The following is a 21363-nucleotide window of genomic DNA, read 5'->3' as shown; positions in this document are numbered from 1 at the left end:
TTTCCTAGGGGAGACCAAGAAACTCCAGGCGGCCCTCTCGAGCCGGGACGAAGAGCTGAACATTGTCCACGCCCGATTGTCGGCAAGCGAGATCTCCCGGGTCAGGGCCGAGAGGGAGAGGGAAACCCTGCGAGCGGAGGTGCAGACCCTCATCGAGGAGAAGGATGACGCCGTGCGATCGAAGACGGAGTTGGAGGAGGACTGGGATCTCTCGCTAGAGGTGGCCCGTTACGAGGTGGCCATGCGGGTCAAAGATGCGACTGCGGAGGAGAACGCGTCTCGAGGGATCACATTTTCCTTCTTCGACGCCATGTTTCCTCCCTTGGAAGACGAGCTGCCGGAGGACGACCTGCCTCCCGAAGTCCCTGCGGAGGCCGCCCAGTCGTCAAACTGTCGGTCCGGTGGAGGAGCCGTTGGCGGGTCGGGCGCCCCTCACCTTGAGGACGACGAAGAGCAGGTCGATTATGGCTCGGAGTGACCGAGTTCTCTTTGGTTTTTTCGCGCACTTGTTTAGCGCTTGCTTTATGCTTTTCTTTCGGATTCTTGCCATGTTTGCGTCGTACTTTCGTATTTTTCTTATTGGGTTGCTTATGCGATATCGTTTTGCTTTAATTGAAGCTTTCTTTTCATCGTGCGTCTTACTTTCTCGACTTGCTACACTTAGTGTAATCGATTTGCGCAATTTGAATAGTGCATGTCTTACGAGCCCGGCTTACTATGCTTAGCGTAACCGGTTGGCACGGCTTACTGCCGCATTTGGCGGCGAAGTTTCCCGCGGACCAGTTTTATCCGGCGGGTGTGATTAGTTTTATCCGGCGGGTGTGATTTCCGGCCATCCATTTGTGACTCGCTGCCTATCGGCGTGCGCGAGCTGGGTGGCCGTCGCGCTCATCCTCCGGCGAGTACGCTACCTATCGGCGTGCGTATCGGGATGGGTTTGCAGCTCCCAGCGAGCGTGGTACTCGTTGGTACGCGTGTCACGTTTTGGGTTTTGGCTGCCGAGATCGACAATCCGGTGCGCGGACGTGATCCGTCGATGCCTTGCCGCCTATCGGTGCGCAAGGTGCATCGGTGCACGAGAGGGTCGCAGCAAAAGACGTGCGGGTCGGAGGTCCGGTGCGCGGATCCAACTCATCGACGTTTCGCTATCTCTCGGCATACGGCCTCGACCCGTGCGAGAGCGTCGCACGAGGAGGGTACGAAGTTGGAGATCCGGTGCGCGGATCCGATTTACGGGTGTTTTGTTACCGCTTGGCGCGTGGGAAGTGGAGTAAGCGAGCTCGTTACTCTCGCCCTATCCCCCTTAGCCCCCCGAGTTTCTTGGGTGCTCGTAGAGGAGGCTAGAAACTAAGATACAATGTTTTGAAGTGAAATGTAATTCATTAAATTATCGAAATGGTTCAAAAATTACATCCCAGGCCTTTGGCCAAACTTGAAACTTAAAATTGACTTTGCTAGAATCGAAAGTGACATGAGATCAACAAAGCGTAAAAATGGACGAATGAACATTTATTGATAATATTGCCGGAGATGCTCCGCATTCCACGGGTGTGTGAACACGAGTCCCTCCATGTTTTCGAGCTCGTATGTGCCATTGTGGATGGCTCGGCGCACACGGTACGGGCCTTCCCAGGTGGGGCCTAGAACTCCCGCACCTTGCACTTTGGTGTTTTGGAACACCCTTCGGAGGACGAGGCTTCCGTCGGCGAACTCCCGCAGCTTGATCTTCGAGTTGTAGTACTTCTCGACCTTCCTCTTCTGCGCAGCAAGCCGGGTAAGTGCGTCCGCCCTCCTTTCGTCTATGAGGTCTAGCTCGAGCCTAATTGCGTCATCGTTGGCGGCTTCGTCGTACTCCTCGACGCGCAAGGTTGGCAACTTGATCTCGACGGGTACCACAGCCTCGACGCCGAACGCGAGAGCAAAAGGGGTTTCGCCGGTCGCATTTCGGGCGGTGGTGCGGTATGCCCATAAGACCATGGGGAGTTCATTAGCACAAGCCCCTTTTCTTGCCTCCAGCTTCTTCTTCAGGTTCTCCTTGATCGTCTTATTCACCGCCTCGACCTGACCGTTGGCTTGGGGATGGCGGGGAGAGGAGAAAGTCTTGCTAATGCCAAGCTGTTCGCACATTTCTCGGAGGCGCGCATTGTCGAATTGTTTTCCGTTGTCGGTTACAATTGACGCAGGGATCCCGAAGCGGCAGATGATGTTTCTCCAAATGAAGCTTGTCGTGTTCGCCTCGGTGATTTTTGCTAGCGGTTCAGCCTCTACCCACTTCGTGAAGTAATCGATAGCCACGATCGCGTGCTTGTATTGTCTCGGGGCCGTAGGTAGCTCGCCGATGAGGTCGATTCCCCACTTCGCGAAAGGTCGCGGCACGATAATCGGACACAAAGGGGCCGGTGCTTGGCGCGGAATGTGGGCGAACCTTTGGCACTTGTCACACTTCTTGGCCCACTCGTGGGAGTCCTTTTTCAAGGTTGGCCAGAAATATCCAAGTCTTAGCAACTTCAATGCCAAAGATTGTCCGGCGGCGTGGTTACCGCACACCCCCTCGTGCACCTCGTGGAGTGCTTTCCTCGCCTCCACCTCGGTCAGGCAACGGAGAAGGGGCATGGAGTAGCCTCTCTTGAACAAACTATTCTCCCTCATCGTGTACTTTGGGGCTAGGCTTCTCAGCTTTCTAGCTTCTTCTTTATCCTCGGGGACGACTCCTCGTTTAAGGAATTCCACGAGCGGGGTCATCAATGAGGGAGGCGGAGTCTCGTCAATGACCCCTACGTCGCCTCTCGAGACGTAGGGTCGGGTCAACACTTCGATTGGGACGCTGCCCTCGCCTTCCTCGTCTATCCCAGACGCGAGGCGAGCTAGGGCGTCGGCGTCAACGTTCGCCTCTCGAGGGACCTGGACGATCTCGAACCACGACAGGGCCTCCAAGTTCTTTTGGGCCTTGGACAAGTAGGCGATCATGTGTGGCTCCTTTGCGGCGTAGTCGCCCTTAACCTGATTCACGATCAATTGCGAGTCGCAATGGATGCGCAGGTTTTGGGCGCCCAACTTGTTCGCTAGCTCCAAGCCAACAATCAGAGCCTCGTACTCTGCCTCGTTGTTGGAAGCCTTGAACTCGAACCGCAGGGCGTACCTCAGCTTTTCCCTATCGGGATTTGTGAGCACAACGCCGGCGCCAGCCCCCCGGGCGTTTGACGCGCCATCCACGTGTAAGTCCCAGACCGGCCCTATCGGGTCGTTGGTTCTCTTCCTTGACGACTCGCTATGGTCGTCCTCCTTGTCTTCCGTGGTCTTACTTCTTTCGTCGCCCTCGTCGGTTGGGGGCGTGCTTGTGAATTCGGCGATGAAGTCGGCGAGGGCCTGACCCTTAATGGCGGTTCTTGGTTGGAACTCGATCCCGTACTCGCCCAACTCCTGAGACCATATCGCCATTCGAGAGGAGGTCCCTTTTTGAAGGGCCTTCTCGATGGGATGCCCCGAGCGGACCACGATGGGGTACGCTTGGAAGTAGGGCCGGAGTTTTCTCGCGCTCATGACGAGGGCGAGGGACAGTCTCTCGATCTCGGGGTATCGGGTTTCGGCGTCGAGGAGCGCCTTGCTAACGTAGTAGACTGGCCATTGCACCTTGTCTTCTTCGCGTATGAGAACCGCGCTCACGGCCCTATCGGAAACCGCGAGGTGGAGGAACAAGGTTTCGCCATTCTTCGGCTTTGCGAGGAACGGGGGGGAGGTGAAATAGGCTTTCATATCGCGGAATGCTTCCTCGCACTCCTCCGTCCACACGAACCCGTCGGTCTTCTTCAGTGCCTTGAAGAACGGTTGGCACCTGTCAGTGGCTTTGGAAACAAATCGTGTCAGGGCGGCGATCCTTCCCGTCAAGCTTTGAACTTCTTTGACCTTTCGTGGCGACCTCATCTCTAAGATCGCCTTAATCTTCTCAGGATTGGCCTCGATCCCGCGGCGGCTCACCATGTAGCCCAGAAACTTTCCAGACTCGACCCCGAAAGCGCACTTGTTGGGGTTAAGCTTCATCTTGTAGCGCCGCAGGATCGTGAACATTTCCCTAAGGTCTCGAACGTGGTCGTGGGCTTTGAGGCTTTTGACAAGCATGTCATCCACGTAGACCTCCATAGTTTTGCCAATTTGATTGGCGAACATGCGGTTCACCAGCCTCTGATACGTTGCTCCCGCGTTTTTGAGGCCAAAGGGCATGACCTTGTAACAGTAAAGTCCGCGGTTCGTAACAAAGGTGGTTTTAATTTGATCCGGCTCGTGCATGCGGATCTGGTTGTAGCCTGAGTAGGCGTCCATGAAGCTTAGCAATTCGTGGCCCGCAGTGGCGTCCACGAGCTGCTCGATCCTCGGGAGAGGGAAGCTGTCTTTCGGGCAGGCTTTGTTGAGATCTTTGTAGTCGATACAGATCCGCCACTTCCCGTTTGGCTTCTTGACCATTACCACATTGGACACCCACTTGGGGTGTTCTGCCTCCCTGATGAAGTCGGCGGCGAGAAGTTTGTCAACTTCTTCACCAATGGCTTGGTACCTCTCCCCACTGAACGTCCGTCGCGGTTGAACGCGCTCGGCCACTCTCTTGTCGTCGTTGAGACGATGAACCATGATCTCGGGGTCGATCCCCGGCATGTCGGCGTGTGTCCACGCAAAGACATCTTTGTGCTCTCGGAGGAAAGCGGCGAGCTCGATTCGGGTCTCAAACGGGAGTTGGGCGCCTACCTTGACTACTTGGTCAGGTTTGGCGTCGTCCAACACGACGGGAACGAGGTCGTCCGGTGTCTCCACCTTTCGACGCTCAACTTCGTCCCTTTGGTCTAGCTCTCCGAAGGTGCCTCCTTCATCTAACTTGCACGGGAATTTGTCTCCGAGTTGGAAGACGGTGCTCACCACCTTCCCTTTTCCCTTTTCCGTCCACGCCCTGGATGTAGCACATCCTCGCCATGGATTGGTCTCCCAACATCACGGCGATCCCTTTATCGGTCGGGAACTTCATCATCAGGTGGTACGTGGACGTTATGGCCTTCAACCGATTGAGAGTCGGGCGGCCGACGATGATGTTGTAAGCCGAGGGCTGATCCACCACCAGGAACGACACGATGTGGGTAACCTCGAGCCCCCCCGGCGTACCGAAGGTAACCGGGAGGTCGATGGTTCCCTCCGTCATAACCCTCTCCCCAGAGAAGCCGAAGAGCGGGGTTGAGATCGGGGTCGGTCTTACCCCGGATAGCTTCATCCTGTCCAATGCAGATTTGAAGATTATGTCGGCGGAGCTCCCATTGTCGATCAGGATTCTCCGGACGAGGTTGTTGGCGACCGGGGCAGAGACGACTATCGCGTCGTTGTGTGGATGGAGAACTCGCGTTGCTTCTTGTCCGGTGAAGAACATGGACTCGAAGGGGGCCGGAGGAGGGACCTCGTACGTGTGGTTGATGTAGTGCGCTATTTTCCCTTGGGAAACTTCGCGCACGTACTTCTTCCTTTGCGTAGCCGAGTCTCCGAACTCCGGGCCACCCAAGATTGCACCCACGACGTGAAGTTGCGAGCTCTCCGGCTCTTCGTTTGTCGCGCGGTCCGTGACAGTCACCGTCGCCGGACCTTTCTTCCCTTGCCGCGGACGACCTCCGTGCGCCGCGGCCGTCCCGATAGTTCTCAGGACGTACTCTTTCAGCTTCCCATCTTGAATCAGGGCCTCAATCTGGCGCTTGAGTTGATAGCATTCGGATGTCAGGTGCCCGTGATCTTGATGGTAGTCACAGTACTTGCTTTGATCCCTCTTGGCGGGATCCTTCGTGAGCGGGGTTGGGCTCCCCAACTTGTCACGGTGCAGAGCCAGGATTTGCTCCGGCGGAGTGTTCAGAGGAGTGAATGGCGAGAACCTCCGGAAGCTGTCGACATGCGACGGCTTCGGCCCGGGGAGGGAACGGCCGTTAGGGGCATGGCTTCCCTTATTCCTCCTCTTTCGGGGGTCGGGACGATCTTCATCTCGATCGTCGCGGCGGCGACTCCCCTGTCCTCCTGCCTTTCGGCCATCTCGGCCATCGAGATAGTCCTCGACTCCCATGTATGTGCGGGCTCTTGTCATCAGCTCCGCCATGTCACGCGGGACTTGACCAACAATAGACTTGAGGAAGTCGCTTGTGCGCACTCCCTCGGTGATCGCCGTGATGGCGTCCCTGTCGTCGAACCCTTCGACCTTGTGAGACTCCTCGGTGAAGCGAGCGAGGTATTGTCTCAACGTCTCGTCTCTTCCTTGTCGGATAGAGAGGAGGTGGGTCTTCGGCTTCTTTTGTGCCACGAGGGTGGCGAATCGGGCGAGGAAAGCCTCTCGCAAGGCCCGGAAAGACGGGATGCTTCCCGGCCTCAAGCTTCGGAACCATTCAAACCCCGAGCCTGTGAGGGTCAGGCTGAAGGCTTGACAGAGGGTGGTGTCCGCCTGCCCTTCCATAGTCATCCACGTCTCATAGTGTTGGACGTGGAAGTGGGGGTCCGTACGTCCATCGTAGGGGGGAATGGACGGTAGCTTGAAGTTCCCCACGCATGGTTGCGCGAGGATTTGCGCGGCGAAGGGAGAGTATGATTCCTCGATCCCTCCGTACGGCCTTTGCCTCCCCGACTCCCTCATTTCGATGATTTGATTCTGGAGGCTTTGAATCATCGTGACCATGTCGAGCCCGTTAGCGGGGCCGACCGTCGGGGCCACGGGAGTCACCGGTTGGCGTTCGTTGGACGCTTGGTCCACGACATTGGCCTGCGGCCGGCCGAGAGTTGCGGCGGGGAGCGCGTCCCTTCGAGAGTTTAGCCTTTGGCGGAGATCCTCCCCTCGGGAGTTTCTCTGCGCCGTCAAGCGCTCTCTAAGGTCCGCACTCGGTGCGGGGCGAGGTGAGGTCGCCCTTGGGCGGACCGTCCGGCGGGCGCTTCGGCTGTCGGCCCCATCGTCTACCAGAGTCGCTCTCTCCTCGGCGAGGGGCCGTGTCCGGCCGCCTCTTGAAACCGAGGGGGCGTGTCCCCGGGAATGTGACTGTGCCTGCTGCCGTGCTAGGTGCGACGGTCCGGCCAAAGCGTCGTTGGGCCTCTCGGGCCGCGGAGGGGCGAGGCTAGGCGTTGCCTCGTTGGTCCTCGACTCCCCCACATATTCGGAGTCGGAGTAGTCTTTGGCGGACCTATCTTCAACGTCATAGCCGAGGAGGTCGGCTATGAGCGAACCGTCGACGCCGGGGCGGTCAAGGAGCTCCGCAAGCCGCCGGGCCGTGTCCTCTCGGAGTACGGCCTCGGGGTCAATCATCGGATCTTGGGGCTGGCTCTCGCTATCGCGAGGTTGCCCTTCAAGACGATGTGCGAGGCGTCGAAGACCGTACCTCGAGCTCGTCGCTCGGGTACCCGCGGAGGTAGTGGGAATGTGACTCATCTCTCGAGAGTCGTGAGAACAAAGGGAGAAAACCGGTAGAGGGAATTCGTCGTCAAGGTCGAGAGATGCCCTCCTTCTAGCGCCAAAATGTTGTCGCAGTTTTTCGGACAACGATTTAGGAGTCGTAGACGGTTAGACCCAAGGCCGGACCAAGTGGTCTCGTCTCGACTCGAGCGTGTCGGGCTTGGTATCCCAAGCCGTCCCTTAGCTGTAGATGATCTCTATCTCGTCCAAGCACCTGAAACGTGAACAGAAAGGTGTGAACTACAAAGGGGAAACAGAGGGGTTGCCTCTGTTTACCTCTCCGACGCTCAACATTAGTAGGATTGAGGTGGTTTGTAGAGGGTTTAGTGTTGAGAGGTCGAGACTTGAGAGAAACGAGCGAGGTATGAATTCGACAGCGTTTCAGTACTCAAATTCGGATTACCTGGGTCGAGGGAGAGACCCTCATATTTATAGGCGGCCAAGAGGTGTTTGAGGAACCCCTTGGCCGAGGGCCGGCCTTGGAGCGCCGGCCGTGGAGAGCCGGCCTTGGAGCGCCGGCCGTGGGGGGCCGGCCTTGGAGCGCCGGCCGTGGAGGGCCGGCCTTGGAGCGCCGGCCGTGGGGGGCCGGCCTTGGAGCGCCGGCCGTGGAGGGCCGGCCTTGCGCCGGCCGTGGAGGGCCGGCCTTGGAGCGCCGGCCGTGGAGGGCCGGCCTTGGAGCGCCGGCCCTGGAGCGCTGGTCCTGGAGCGCCGGTCCTGGAGGGCCGGCCTTGGAGAGCCGGCCGTGGAGAGCCGGCCACGGCGAGTGCCGGCCCCGGACGAGCGCCGGGCTCAGGACGGCCGCCAGCGTGGCCGTCGTCGATCTACCGGACCGAGACGGACCGGTAACAGAAGGCTCGAGAGGCAAGAAGCCCGCCAACAAGCTTGGGGCTAAAGGGGCTGCTTTCAAGAAGAAGAACCAACAAAAGTTTGTTGGAAAGTGCTTCAACTGCGACAAAGAAGGTCACCGCGCCGCGGATTGCCGAAAGCCGCAAAAGAAGAAGAAGAGTGAGGCCAATGCCGTCGAGACCGAGGGAGATGACGAATTTCTCGTCGCCGTAGTCTCCGAAGTAAACATGGTAGACTCAAACCCGAAGGAGTGGTGGTTAGATACTGGTGCCACTCGCCATATTTGCTCCGACAAGAACGCGTTTTGCTCGCTCGACATGCGCCCGACTGGGGAGAAGCTATTCATGGGAAATTTGGCCACCTCCGACGTCATGGGGATTGGCCACGTCATCCTCAAAATGACCTCTGGGAAAGAAATGAAGCTCACCAACGTTCTCTACGTGCCCGACATTAGGAAGAATCTTATTTCTGGAACTCTTCTTTGTAACCATGGGTTTAAAATGGTTTTTGAGTCTCAAAGGATTGTTAGTAAAAATGGGATGTATGTGGGTAAAGGCTATATCAAAGATAATATGTGGAAGATGAATGTAATCGCCATTACTGGCAAGAATAATAATGAGAATGCTTCCTCTTCTGCTTATATGCTTGAGTCATCTAATTTGTGGCATGGTAGACTTGGTCATGTGAATTATGATACTTTGCGCAAATTAATTAATTTGGATTGTATACCAAAATTTAATATTGATTCTAAACACAAATGTGAGATATGTGTTGAAGCCAAATTAACGAGAACATCTTTTCATAGTGTTGAAAGGAAAAGTGAGTCACTTGAATTAATCCATACCGATCTATGCGATTTGAAATTCATGCCTACGATGGGTGGTAACAAATACTTTGTGACTTTTATTGATGATAGTACGAAGTATTGTTATGTGTATTTGCTTAAGAGCAAAGATGAGGCAATTGAGAAATTTACCATGTACAAATTGGAAGTTGAGAATCAACTTGGGAAAAAGATTAAAATGGTGCGTAGTGATCGTGGAGGTGAATATGTGGAACCATTTGGTGCGTTTTGTGCTCAACATGGAATTATTCATGAAGTCACTCCACCATATTCACCTCAATCGAATGGCGTTGCCGAACGAAAGAACCGTACTCTCAAAGAAATGATGAATGCAATGTTGCTAAGCTCGGGGCTACCACAAGAAATGTGGGGGGAAGCCATTTTGGCTGCGAATTATCTTTTGAATAAGATACCTCGGAAGAAAGAGGATAAATCCCCGTCTGAATTATTTAGAGGAACGAAGCCTTCCTATAAATACTTGCGAATGTGGGGGTGCTTGGCCAAGGTTTTGGCTCCCGCACCTAAAAGGATGAAGATCGGTCCGAAGACCGTAGATTGTGTATTCATTGGTTATGCACATCATAGCAATGCTTATCGCTTTATTGTGCACGAATCTAAGAATCCTGATATACACAAAGGTTCTATTATTGAGTCTAAAAATGCATCGTTTTTTGAACATGTATTTCCGTATAAGACTAAGGAAGATGAACCGAGTTCTTCAAATCAACAATTTGAGAATATAGAAGAAATATCTCAAGAGTTCGATGAGGAATCCGAGGATGAGATAGAATCTGAACAACCTCGAAGAAGTAAGCGAGCTAGGGTGGAGAAGTCATTTGGATCTGATTTCCTTACCTATATGTTAGAGGCAGAACCTCTAAGTTATAAAGAGGCTGTAAATTCAGTCGAGGGTCACTTATGGAAGGATGCCATAAGAAGTGAAATTGACTCGATAATGCATAACCACACGTGGGAACTAGTTGACCTTCCTCCTGGAAGTAAAACTCTTGGTTCTAAGTGGATATTCACAAGGAAGATGAAAGTGGATGGCTCAATTGATAAATACAAGGCGAGACTTGTAATTAAGGGTTATAGACAAAAAGAAGGTCTTGACTATTTTGATACTTATTCTCCCGTGACGAGAATAACATCTATAAGATTGATTATAGCCATTGCCACTTTGCGCAATCTTGAAATCCATCAAATGGATGTGAAAACTGCTTTCCTAAATGGTGATCTCGAAGAAGAGATCTACATGGACCAACCCGAGGGTTGTGTTGCACATGGGCAAGAGAGGAAAGTATGTAAACTGATTAAGTCATTGTATGGACTTAAACAAGCCCCAAAACAATGGCATGAAAAATTTGACAAGGTCATGATGTCAAATGGCTTCAAGATCAACGAGTGTGACAAATGTGTCTACATCAAAACGACCGAATGCGGTTATGTGATTTTGTGTTTATATGTGGATGATATGCTTATTGTTGGAAGTAATGAAAGCATGATTAAATCCACAAAAGATATATTGAACTCGAGATTTGACATGAAAGATTTGGGATTGGCCGATGTTATCTTGGGGATCAAGATTAAAAGAACATCTAATGGACTTGTTTTGAGTCAATCACACTATGTTGATAAAATTCTAGATAAATTTGCAAAGAACGATAGTGGAGTCTCTAGAACTCCAATCGACACTAGTCACCATTTGTCTAAGAATAAAGGAGATAGCGAGTCTCAAAACGAGTATGCTAGAATAATAGGAAGTCTAATGTACTTGATGAATTGTACGAGACCTGACTTAGCTTACTCTGTAAGTAGACTTGCGAGATACACGAGTAATCCAAGTTCTGAACACTGGAAAGCAATCGTGAAAGTACTGAGGTATTTACGATTCACTCGTGATTATGGTCTACACTATACTAGACATCCCGAAGTCATTGAAGGTTTCACTGACGCGAGTTGGATATCTGATATACAAGACTCTAAAGCCACAAGTGGATATGTATTCACTTTAGGTGGTGCGGCTGTGTCTTGGAAATCCTCAAAACAAACCGTGATAACTAGATCCACGATGGAATCTGAGTTTGTTGCGTTGGATAAGTGTGGTGAAGAAGCTGAGTGGCTAAGAAACTTCGTAGAGGATATTCCAAATTGGACAACACCTGTGCCTGCAATATGTATATATTGTGATAACCAATCTGCAATTGGTAGAGCACAAAGTGTTATGTATAATGGTAAGTCTAGACATATTCGTCGACGACATAATACCATAAGACAACTTCTCTCGTCTGGAGTCATAAGTGTTGACTATGTAAGGTCCAAAGACAATATTGCGGATCCGCTAACCAAGGGGTTAAATAGGGACCAAGTAGAGAAGATGTCAATAGGAATGGGACTAAAGCCCATGATATAAAAAAAAAAAAAAATTTAGCAAAGGAAACCTAACCATGATGACTGGAGATCCCAAGAACTTGGTTCAAAGGGACAACCTAACTGCTAAAACAAAGTGAGGTCACTGTGGGGGGGAAAACCCCGGTCCTATTCCTATGATAAAAACGGTGACACCCGTACGAGGCTAAGCATTGTGCTTTTAATGATTCTTTGAAATCGGATCTTTGAGATTCCGAACGAGTAATGCGGGATTACTCTTTGGCGTAAGGATCACCTATGTGAGAGAGAAGTGAGGCCGCTTCGAAAGAGAATTAAAGGGGCGTAATTCTTTAGAAACTCTTGCAGAACCAGGCGCATGTTCAGGGCCGAAATGAACATAACCATGAGAACTAAAACCTGTGGCAGGAAAATATCAGCGAGATATATGCTCATCGTTTATATACAAACGACTAACAGTTCAAGGACATCGTGTCTACTGAGTAGTCCGTAAACATGACATACTTCTACAAGGGAAGGTTCAAGGACTTTGTCTACCTATCCTATACTGGTATTGACCGTAGAACTGATCACCATATTGAGTCGTGTCGAGTCTTTTTGTTGTCGTCATGCAATTTCATTCATGTGGGGGATTGTTGGAGTATTAGAGAAGTAAATAGACAATGTTGAATATTTATTGTCTATTAAGCTGCTGACTTTAGGCAAAAGTTTGAGTGGGGTCCACTCAACGGAATTTGATAATTCTTTCGTATTATTCTTCCTTGCGAAATGGGGTATAATATCGATTATAATTTTGCCAAAATCGGAGCTAGAATGAATGAGAAATTGATGGTTAAAGTATGCTCAAAGAACACATTGGATATGTGTAATTGAAGTGGAAATCAAGAGTCCCACATGGGTTGGGAATGAGTGTTTTGGTAGTGTTTATATACTCTCCTCTTTATTTAGTGGTCAAGCAAGTACAAGAGAGGAGAGTGTGGGTGGGTTATCTCTTAACCCCTCGCGCGCACACACACACGCGCGCCGCCGCCGAGCCGGGCCGGGCCGGACCCGGGCCCGGGTTTCGGGTTTCGGGAATGTCTCGGGCTTGGGCCTTGGGCCAATTCTATCTTTTTATTGAAATTTCCACTTCATTAATTTGTTAATTCCACAAATAACTTGTGTTATTATGGTCGGAATTAACTTTACCATGCATGAATGCATGCAATAATTCTGAGCGCATGCAATAATACTGAGTGGGTATTAACGTAGCAACCATTCGTATCCCTGCGTTTAGTGGCCGGACTGTTTGTGTGAGGCTAAAGGATGTAACCTCTGAGATAGTAGCCTATAAATAGAGGCTTGCTCATTTCATTCGGAGATACACTTTCCCTGCTTCTCTCAACTCCTCCTCTCTCCAGAAATTGTTCTTTCTTTTGTCGTCGGTGCTCAGCTCTGTTACAGGTTTAGTTCGCCGGAGAAGTCCGTTTTGGTGCAAACCTCTTCTCGCTTCCGCCGTTGTATCCTGGGAGGTAAATTGCTCGTCGTTTCCGGCACCCACGGGGAGGGCAATATTACTTTAAGGAGACCGTCGAACGATCCTCGGCCTGTGCTTTCCAATCTTGTTTTATTTATTCCCCGCTCATAATATTGTTGTGTTGTAATTTTATTTTCCTTACATCTAAGCTGTCTTTTTATTTTCCAGAAAATAAATATTCTGGAGTAATTTTGTCTAACAGATTAATCAAGGCTCTCGACTTCTCAACCTTGACTTGATGATATGAGAACTCTCGACCTTGATTCTTGAGAATGATTAGTTCCAAGGAAATAATTCTCCGAGTTTTCTTAGTTATCTTATCTAGTCAACGCGGTGAACGTCGGGATTGTATCCCAAAATACACATGTTTAACATTTTATGAAACTTTATAATTAAACACAGATCTCTACCTCAATCATTTTTCTTTATCATTCCGTCTAACATAGGGGCTTTAGACGCGACACCTTGTTGCGTCTAAAGCCAGTTTTTGACCTACTGAAATTTGAGGAAATAATTCTCCGAATTTTCTCAGTTATATCTAGTAGGGATTTTATCCCAGAATACCCATGTTGAACATTATAGGAAAATTTATAATTATACACAGATCTCTACCTCTCCATTTTTTTTTCTTTTTCGAGTGCTATGATCAATCCTTTTATTGATCATTCATCATTCCATTTTACATAGCAATCTACCGAACTATTTGATTTAGTATATTGTGAATTGAACATAAAAGAAAAAAAAAAGATTAATGATCAAATTATTCGTGCTGTGTTAGAAAACCAATAACGACGATACAATAATCTAATTGATATTCAAATGATCAATTCGTTTGACATTAACTTAAAACTGTAAATATTTTGCTAATCTATTCGTTTGGAATGTCGAGTAGTCGTCAAATTTTTCCTACGAATTATAAATTAGATATAGGCGCCAAAAAAAGTTTTATATTATAAAAAATTTAGGTAAATAGCAAACTAAAACGTTTGGAATTGCTATATAGTCAATGTTTCGTAAATCTTAGATAAATAGCCATAAAGACGATGTGTCATTCCTTATTTACACTTTCGTTGAAATAAAAAGGGGATATTTATGTCAATTTACACGTATAAATATATGAACGTGGCTATTTGCCTAATATTTAAAAAACGTTGACTATATAACAATGTAAAACTGTAAATATAACTATATACCTAATGAACTCGTAGATTATTCTACTGTGTATATACACTGAAGCCTGGTCGATTATCATAAATACTTGCATTGATTATTTACATCATAACTTTGTGCAAGTTCTCATGGGATACGAGAAAAAGAGAAAGAGATAGACATATATGTATTTGTTGAGAGAACTTTGTTCACCCAATATAGTTAACCAACACAGATAAAGGAACTAAGCAAAGACCTCTTTTCTTAAGTGCTGTGCAGTCACTTTCTCTTCCTGTATCAAATTTATCATGGCTCATTATTTGATCATCTTTTTTGCCAGAATTAATGATCCCCTTGTCCTACCAAAAAAAAAAAAATCAATTGAAATAAATTTATAGCCATATATCATAAACATAACATAAAGATAAATGCCTGATAATTAACCTAAAAAAATAAATTTAAATACCTCAAACATGTTACGATGATAATCTTCTTTTTCTTTAGGTTTCACTCCCATCTGGCTCAAGTTAAAAACCTATTAAAATACACAACTACTCGTATATCTAATACGATCGAAACCCAGAGAGAGCTTCAAGAAGAAGATGAACGAAGTTTGAAAAGAAAAGTAATACTGAAAACTTCATTAATTCGAATTGGGGACGAAGACCCAATTTATACATACAGACAAGACAAAAGTACCAAAATACCCTTACTGAACAGAGTAAGTCAAGGACAAAAAAGGAAAACAACAGACTCGCTTTAATCATTACTTAGAACTAAAGAATAAAGAAAAGCTATTAAAGCCTAAACCAACTCAGCGATGCCTCAAATCCAATACTCCCCCTCAAGCTGGACGAAATATATCTGTGAGAGTCAGCTTGGACGTAATAGACTTCAACGCCGGAGCTGGAAGAGGCTTCGTAAAAATATCAGCAAGCTGGTGTTGAGAACGAACTGGTAAAAGCTTCACAGTACCGCGCTGCACATGATCCCGGACAAAATAAAGATCTATCTCTATATGTTTTGTCCTTTCATGAAATGCAGGGTTCGAAGCAATATACACAGCTGCTTGGCTGTCGCAGAACAAAATTGTCGGACTAGTCATTGTGACCTGAAAATCCTTCAACAGTTGTTGCAACCACACAAGCTCACTGGTCGCCGCCGCCAAGGCTCTGTATTCCGCTTCTGCTGAAGACCTGGAAGCCGTGCTTTGCTTCTTAGACTTCCACGAAACCAAAGACTCTCCTATGAACACGCAATAGCCAGACACCGATCTTCTTGTATCCAAGCATCCACCCCAGTCAGCATCGGAGAAACCTCTTATCTGTGTAGATGACTTAGCAGGAAACAGCAACCCTTGTCCTGGACTTCCTTTAATATACCTCAAAAGATGATGCACAGCCTGCAAGTGCAAATCACGTGGAGGCTGTAAAAATTGACTCAAAGCATTCACAGAGAACGTAATATCAGGTCTCGAGATAGTCAAATATAAAAGCCTTCCAATCAAACTCCTATAATGAGTAACATCATCTAATAAGACACCCTTATCTGAGTTCAAAGAAACTCTCGGGTTCATAGGAGTAGAGACAGGCTTAGAATCTAGAAAACCATAATCATCCAATATTTGTAAAGCATATTGACGTTGACTTAACACAATGCCAAGCTCTGACTTAAGCAACTTCCATTCCAAGAAAAAACTTAAGAGGTCCTAAATCCCTCAGTTTAAATCTTGAATGTAGAAAAGCTTTAGTCTCATCTATAGCAACCACACTTGGTCCTGCAATGATAATATCATCAACGTATAAAAGTATAACAACCAAGCTGTCTTTAGATCCACATGTAAATAAGGAGTAATCACACCTGGACTGAGTGAAACCAAAAGAAATGATGGCCTCCGTGAAAGTGATATTCCACTGCCGCGAAGCCTGCTTAAGTCCATATATCGACTTATGAAGCTTACAAACCTTCTTGGCAAAACCTTTCCTTTGCTCCCCCTGTTTATCATACCCCAAAGGCAAATCCATATACACTTCTTCAAATAATTCTCCATTGAGAAAAGCATTATTTATGTCTAATTGTGCAAGGAACCAATTATGTGAAGCAGATAAAGCCAATAAAACTTTGACGGTGGTCAACTTTGCAACCGGAGAAAAGGTGTCGATATAATCTACACCTTCTACCTGGTTATAGCCCTTTGCCACTAAACGTGCTTTGTTACGAGCAAGAGAACCGTCTGCGTTAAATTTGTTGGTAAAAACCCATCTGCAACCAATAGGCTTTTTACCACTTGGTAGATCAACAATGGACCAAGTTCTATTTTCTTCCATAGCTTCAAATTCTGCCTTCATAGCTTATCTCCAATTAGCATGTTGACATGCTTGATGATAGTATTGAGGCTGGTAATGACCAGAAACAGACAGGACAAAATTTTGAAAATTGGCAGACAAATTATGATATGCACAATACTTAGAAATATGATGTGGAGATGGAGCTTGAACACCTGATTTCCCACACGTAATGTTGCAATGGTAGTCGCTTAGTCGTGTTGGAGGTGCTCTTGGTCTGCTTGAACGTCTGGAAGGTATGATAACATCATGAGGTCTATCAGAGGCAACCTGAGTAGGATCAGATTGTTGATCTGTAGTTCTTGAGTCCATGTTTGTGTTGGGGCCTCTATCATTACTTGTGAGAGACTCATCTCTAGTGTCCTGAACCTGATCTGGTGACATAGTATCTGACAGATGAAGGTTAGGCAAAGGAAAAACTATGTCTGGGAAAGGATCAATAGGAGTAAAGTTAGATTTAATGTTGTGAAAAGGAAAAATCTTTTCATGAAAGACCACATCTCGAGATATAAAAACATCCCGGGTGGTCAAATCAAGAAACTTATATCCCTTAACCCCGGGTGTGTATCCAATAAAAACACATCTCCTTGCCCTTGGTTGGAACTTAGTACGATGAGCCTGTAAAGTAGAAGCAAAGGTTAAACATCCAAAAACTCTCAAAAAATTGTAATCAACTTCCTTTTTGAACAAAATTTCATAAGGACATTTATGAGATAAAAGAGGGGTAAGTGTTCTATTAATAAGATACACTGCTGTCATGACACAATCAGACCAATAAGCAATAGGAATTTGTGATTGAAAGAAAAGAGATCTACCTACATTCAATAAGTGTTGGTGTTTTCGCTCCACAACTGAATTTTGTTGTGGAGTCTCCACACACGAGAATTGATGTAGAATCCCCATTTTAGAGAAAAAAAATCAGAAAAGATAAGTTCCTTGGCGTTATCAGATCTGAAATGCTTGATAGAACAAGAGAAATGGTTAGTGATCATAGAGCAAAAACGAGGGATGATTTTGTGTACATCAGACTTGTTTTTCATGAGATAAATCCAGCAAAATCTGCTACAATCATCAACAAGGGTAAGGAAAAAACGAAAACCATTATACGAGGTGACTGAATATGGTCCCCAAATATCACAATGGACAAGATCAAAGATGCTTTCAGACAATCTATTGTTATTCTGAAAAGGCAATCTCCTTTGTTTAGCAAGAGGACATATGTAACAAAGATCAGTCTTATTGCTAGGAATGTAAGAAAGTTTATGTTTAATGGACTCTAGACGCTTAAAAGACAAGTGGCCGAGCCTGTGGTGCCATGTGTGGGCAGATATGACATTGATAGGGCATGAAGATTCATCTGCGACCACATATAGCCCCTCTTGTGCTCTACCCTTGCCAATCATCTTCCCATTCTTCATATCCTGTATATCAGCACATTCTTGTGTAAAGGAAACAGTAATAGATGGATTCTGCGTCAAGCAATATATTGACATTAAATTGAATTTAAAATCAGGGAGATATAAGGCATTCTTGAGCACCAGATCATTGCTAATAAAGATATCACCACAATAAAAAAACCGGTATCACGGAATGGTTAGGTAGGGTAACAGTAGAATTATACAACTTCTTCATATCAAGAAAAAGAGATTTGTTAGTGCAGATATGCCTTGAGGCTCCAGAATCAAGAATCCAACGAGTTCTAAAATTAGAGACACAACCTGAATCTGTATTTAAACAGCATAAACCTGGGTTGGCAGATGTCAGGTTGATGTTGGTATGACCTTCAGGATTCATTGGACTCATGAGCTGGTTGGAGAGCATGCTGATGATCTGATGAATCTGGTCATTGGTCAAATTCTGTGTAGGGTTGGTCTTGGCCTCTGGTTTGTCTTCTTGAACGCCGAGAGTTCCTTCTGCCAGATTAGCCTGATTTCTTGGCTTCGGTTTGTAACCAGGAGGGAATCCATGGAGCTTGTAGCACTTGTCAATGGTGTGCCCCGTCATCTTGCAGTGTGTGCACACGAGCTTCTCTCTCTTGTTGGATTTCCTTTGATCATTGACCGTCATTGCCATCGGATTTGACTGTTCTGGTGCAGAGTTGTCAGAACTCACGGATCGTTGCTTTTCCTCTTGGCACACCATAGAGAAAACTTTGTTGATAGGTGGAAGAGGATCCATAAGAAGAATTTGGCCACGAACAGTGTTGAAGGCGTCACTCAGCCCCATGAGAAATTTCATGACATGTTCTCCATTGATGAAATTGACCAATTCCTTTGATCCTCCACATGTGCAGGTACACGCTGGTTTGTAATTGCTCAATTCTTCCCAAAGAATCTTGAGTTTTGTGTAGTAAACACCAACAGTCATCTGATCCTGTGTGAGACTCATAATTTCGTGCCTAAGTTCAAAGATCCTAGGGCCATTGCTCTGCTCGTACCTCTCCTGAAGATCCTTCCAGATGTCCATTGCTGAGTCGCCATAGGTAACGCTAGAAGCGATTTCTTTAGAGCAGGAATTGAGAATCCACGCGATGACGATGTTGTTGTTGCGCATCCAGGAATTCAGATGATTGAGGTTCGAACCGTCAGGCTTCGAAATCGATCCATCGATGAACCCTAGCTTGTTCTTGATTTGGAGAGCCATCCTCATCGATCGACTCCAAGATTGGTAGTTCTCGCCATTCATTTGCTGTGTGACCAAGACCATTCTTGGTGAATCAGTATGATGCAAGAAGAAAGGATCGACGACATCGTCGATCGAGGTTTTCCGAGATGTAACTCCACTCGCAGAGAGACCTCCGGTCAAGGCTTCATCGGCCGACATTTTGTCGAGAGGATGAAAGAGAAAAGACGGAGAAGAAGAGATTTAGGTAATCACAGAGTTTCGATCAGGATTGATTCGCGGAGAATCGCTCTGATACCATAATACGATCGAAACCCAGAGAGAGCTTCAAGAAGAAGATGAACGAAGTTTGAAAAGAAAAGTAATACTGAAAACTTCATTAATTCGAATTGGGGACGAAGACCCAATTTAAACATACAGACAAGACAAAAGTACCAAAATACCCTTACTGAACAGAGTAAGTCAAGGACAAAAAAGGAAAACAACAGACTCGCTTTAATCATTACTTAGAACTAAAGAATAAAGAAAAGCTATTAAAGCCTAAACCAACTCAGCGATGCCTCAAATCCAATAATATCAGAACAAAACAAAAAAATGTATTTATGAAACACATATACATATAATTAATAAAAGCAACATATTGTTTCCACAATTAAGAGTACTATCGATACGAGTAGACAAATTCATGTATTGAACAAAAGAAAGAAAGAAAAAAATAGCCAGTTCTCAAAATTTATAAAGCTGCCCTTTGAAAGTGAACAGAGTAAAATACAAAAAATACTAATTAATACATTAATAAAATTGTAGTGGTATACTAAAAGATTTTTTTTTTTTTTTTTATCCGAATAATAATAATCTGACCTTTGGGCTCTGTACTGGAGAGCTAGCAGTGTCTTCCAAGGCATCATCATAATCATCATCAACCAAAACAACTTTGAGAATTGTCTTTCTCTTTTTAAAACTCGACATCTCATTATAACACCCTCTTTTGATCTTCGCGGTAGAACCTGCGTCTGAGATCAGAGAGGTCTCGTAGCTGAAACAGCTCTGCTCGTAGTTTTTATCAATCCTGAAATCTTCCAAGTACATGGTCCAACCACTCTCTTCGGGTTCATGACAATCGTCGGTATTTTTATCAGAGGAATAATATTGTTTAGGAGCTTTGTTCATGGAATTATTGCTTGACTTTTCCATAGCTTTGATGACGATGAGAGGGGTAACAGCTAAGTGATTAGTCTCTAATAGCTTTTTTTTTTTTTTTGGGTGGATTCAAATGATCAAAGGAATTGCTTTATGTATAGTGAAAGTTTGAGAGACGACGTTATATATAGTGGAATATTTGGAATATAAAGATGATGCGAAGCTTGTAAAATAAGTTGGAACAAGGTCTATGATACTAGGGTATGATTTGTGGGACATGGAGGGATGACAAAAATAATTGAGAGAGAGAGAGAGATTTGACATTTTCGTGCAGCATGAATTATGAGCACCAACATAGATATTTTTTTGCCAATTAATTTTTCTTGGGGTGCACTTACTTTTACTTTTTTATTAAAAAATTGGTTGAATCAGTCACTTAAGTCCATCATCAAAGAGACTTTTGGAAGTTTATTATATTTATTTTTTGATACTTTTGTTTATCTTAATTAAGATGGGGGTGTCCCTTAAACTTTCGCCATGTTCTACAAACTTAGACGACTAATTTCCAATTAATATATACACACTCAGATATATATATATATATATATATATATATATATATATACATATATATATATATATATATATTTATATTATATAATGAATGACACTTGCTTCACATTTAATACTTTTTAAAAAAAAAAAAAAGCTTAGGATGTATGCAAAAATGACAAATATAAGATAAAAATATTTTTGCAACTAGCTATTTCACTAGCTTCTTTTAAGATTTTAGCTTTTCATTTTATTAAAAAAAATAGTCCACTAGTCTGCACTCAATTAAATTGACTCTTGTCCAACAAAATTACCTAATTTACCTAGCCTCGACAGCTCGAACTCTGGTATAGTTTTTGTGGTCATTCCGAACAATTAAAAGTTTGGGCAATATCTTGTATCGACAATTAGGCCACTACCCCAATAACCCATGCTCCTTTTAAAAAGGTGACTCAAATTTCATTTTACTTTACTGGTGGATTATTATTTTTTTAATAGAATGAAACTTGAGTCA

At 45.9% G+C, this 21363-nt stretch overlaps 1 protein-coding gene across 2 annotated transcripts; it reads right to left on the bottom strand.

The window, feature by feature from the left end:
* Positions 1–14160: 14160 nt before the first annotated feature.
* Positions 14161–20414, bottom strand: LOC149398419 (vascular-related unknown protein 4-like). 2 transcript variants are annotated; one of them, XM_089615975.1, is made up of 3 exons: positions 20019–20414; positions 14657–14725; positions 14161–14549 (listed from the first exon to the last, which is right to left on the bottom strand). In XM_089615975.1, the coding sequence occupies exons 1-3, from the start codon at positions 20349–20351 to the stop codon at positions 14400–14402; spliced, it is 552 nt and encodes a 183-aa protein (XP_089472101.1). In that variant the 5' UTR covers positions 20352–20414; the 3' UTR covers positions 14161–14399. The 2 variants fall into 2 exon arrangements, with proteins under 2 accessions (XP_089472101.1, XP_089472102.1); XM_089615976.1 differs by lacking the exon at positions 14657–14725.
* Between the last annotated feature and the right edge of the window lie 949 nt (positions 20415–21363).

The sequence above is a fragment of the Urtica dioica genome, chromosome 5 (genome assembly GCF_054948205.1).
Source record: "Urtica dioica subsp. dioica isolate 48M chromosome 5, U.dioica_male_clone48M_v1_H2, whole genome shotgun sequence".
Taxonomy (NCBI): Eukaryota; Viridiplantae; Streptophyta; class Magnoliopsida; order Rosales; family Urticaceae; genus Urtica; species Urtica dioica.
The sequence above is the reverse complement of the archived record's forward strand: the minus strand, read 5'-3'. Positions and strand labels throughout refer to the sequence as shown.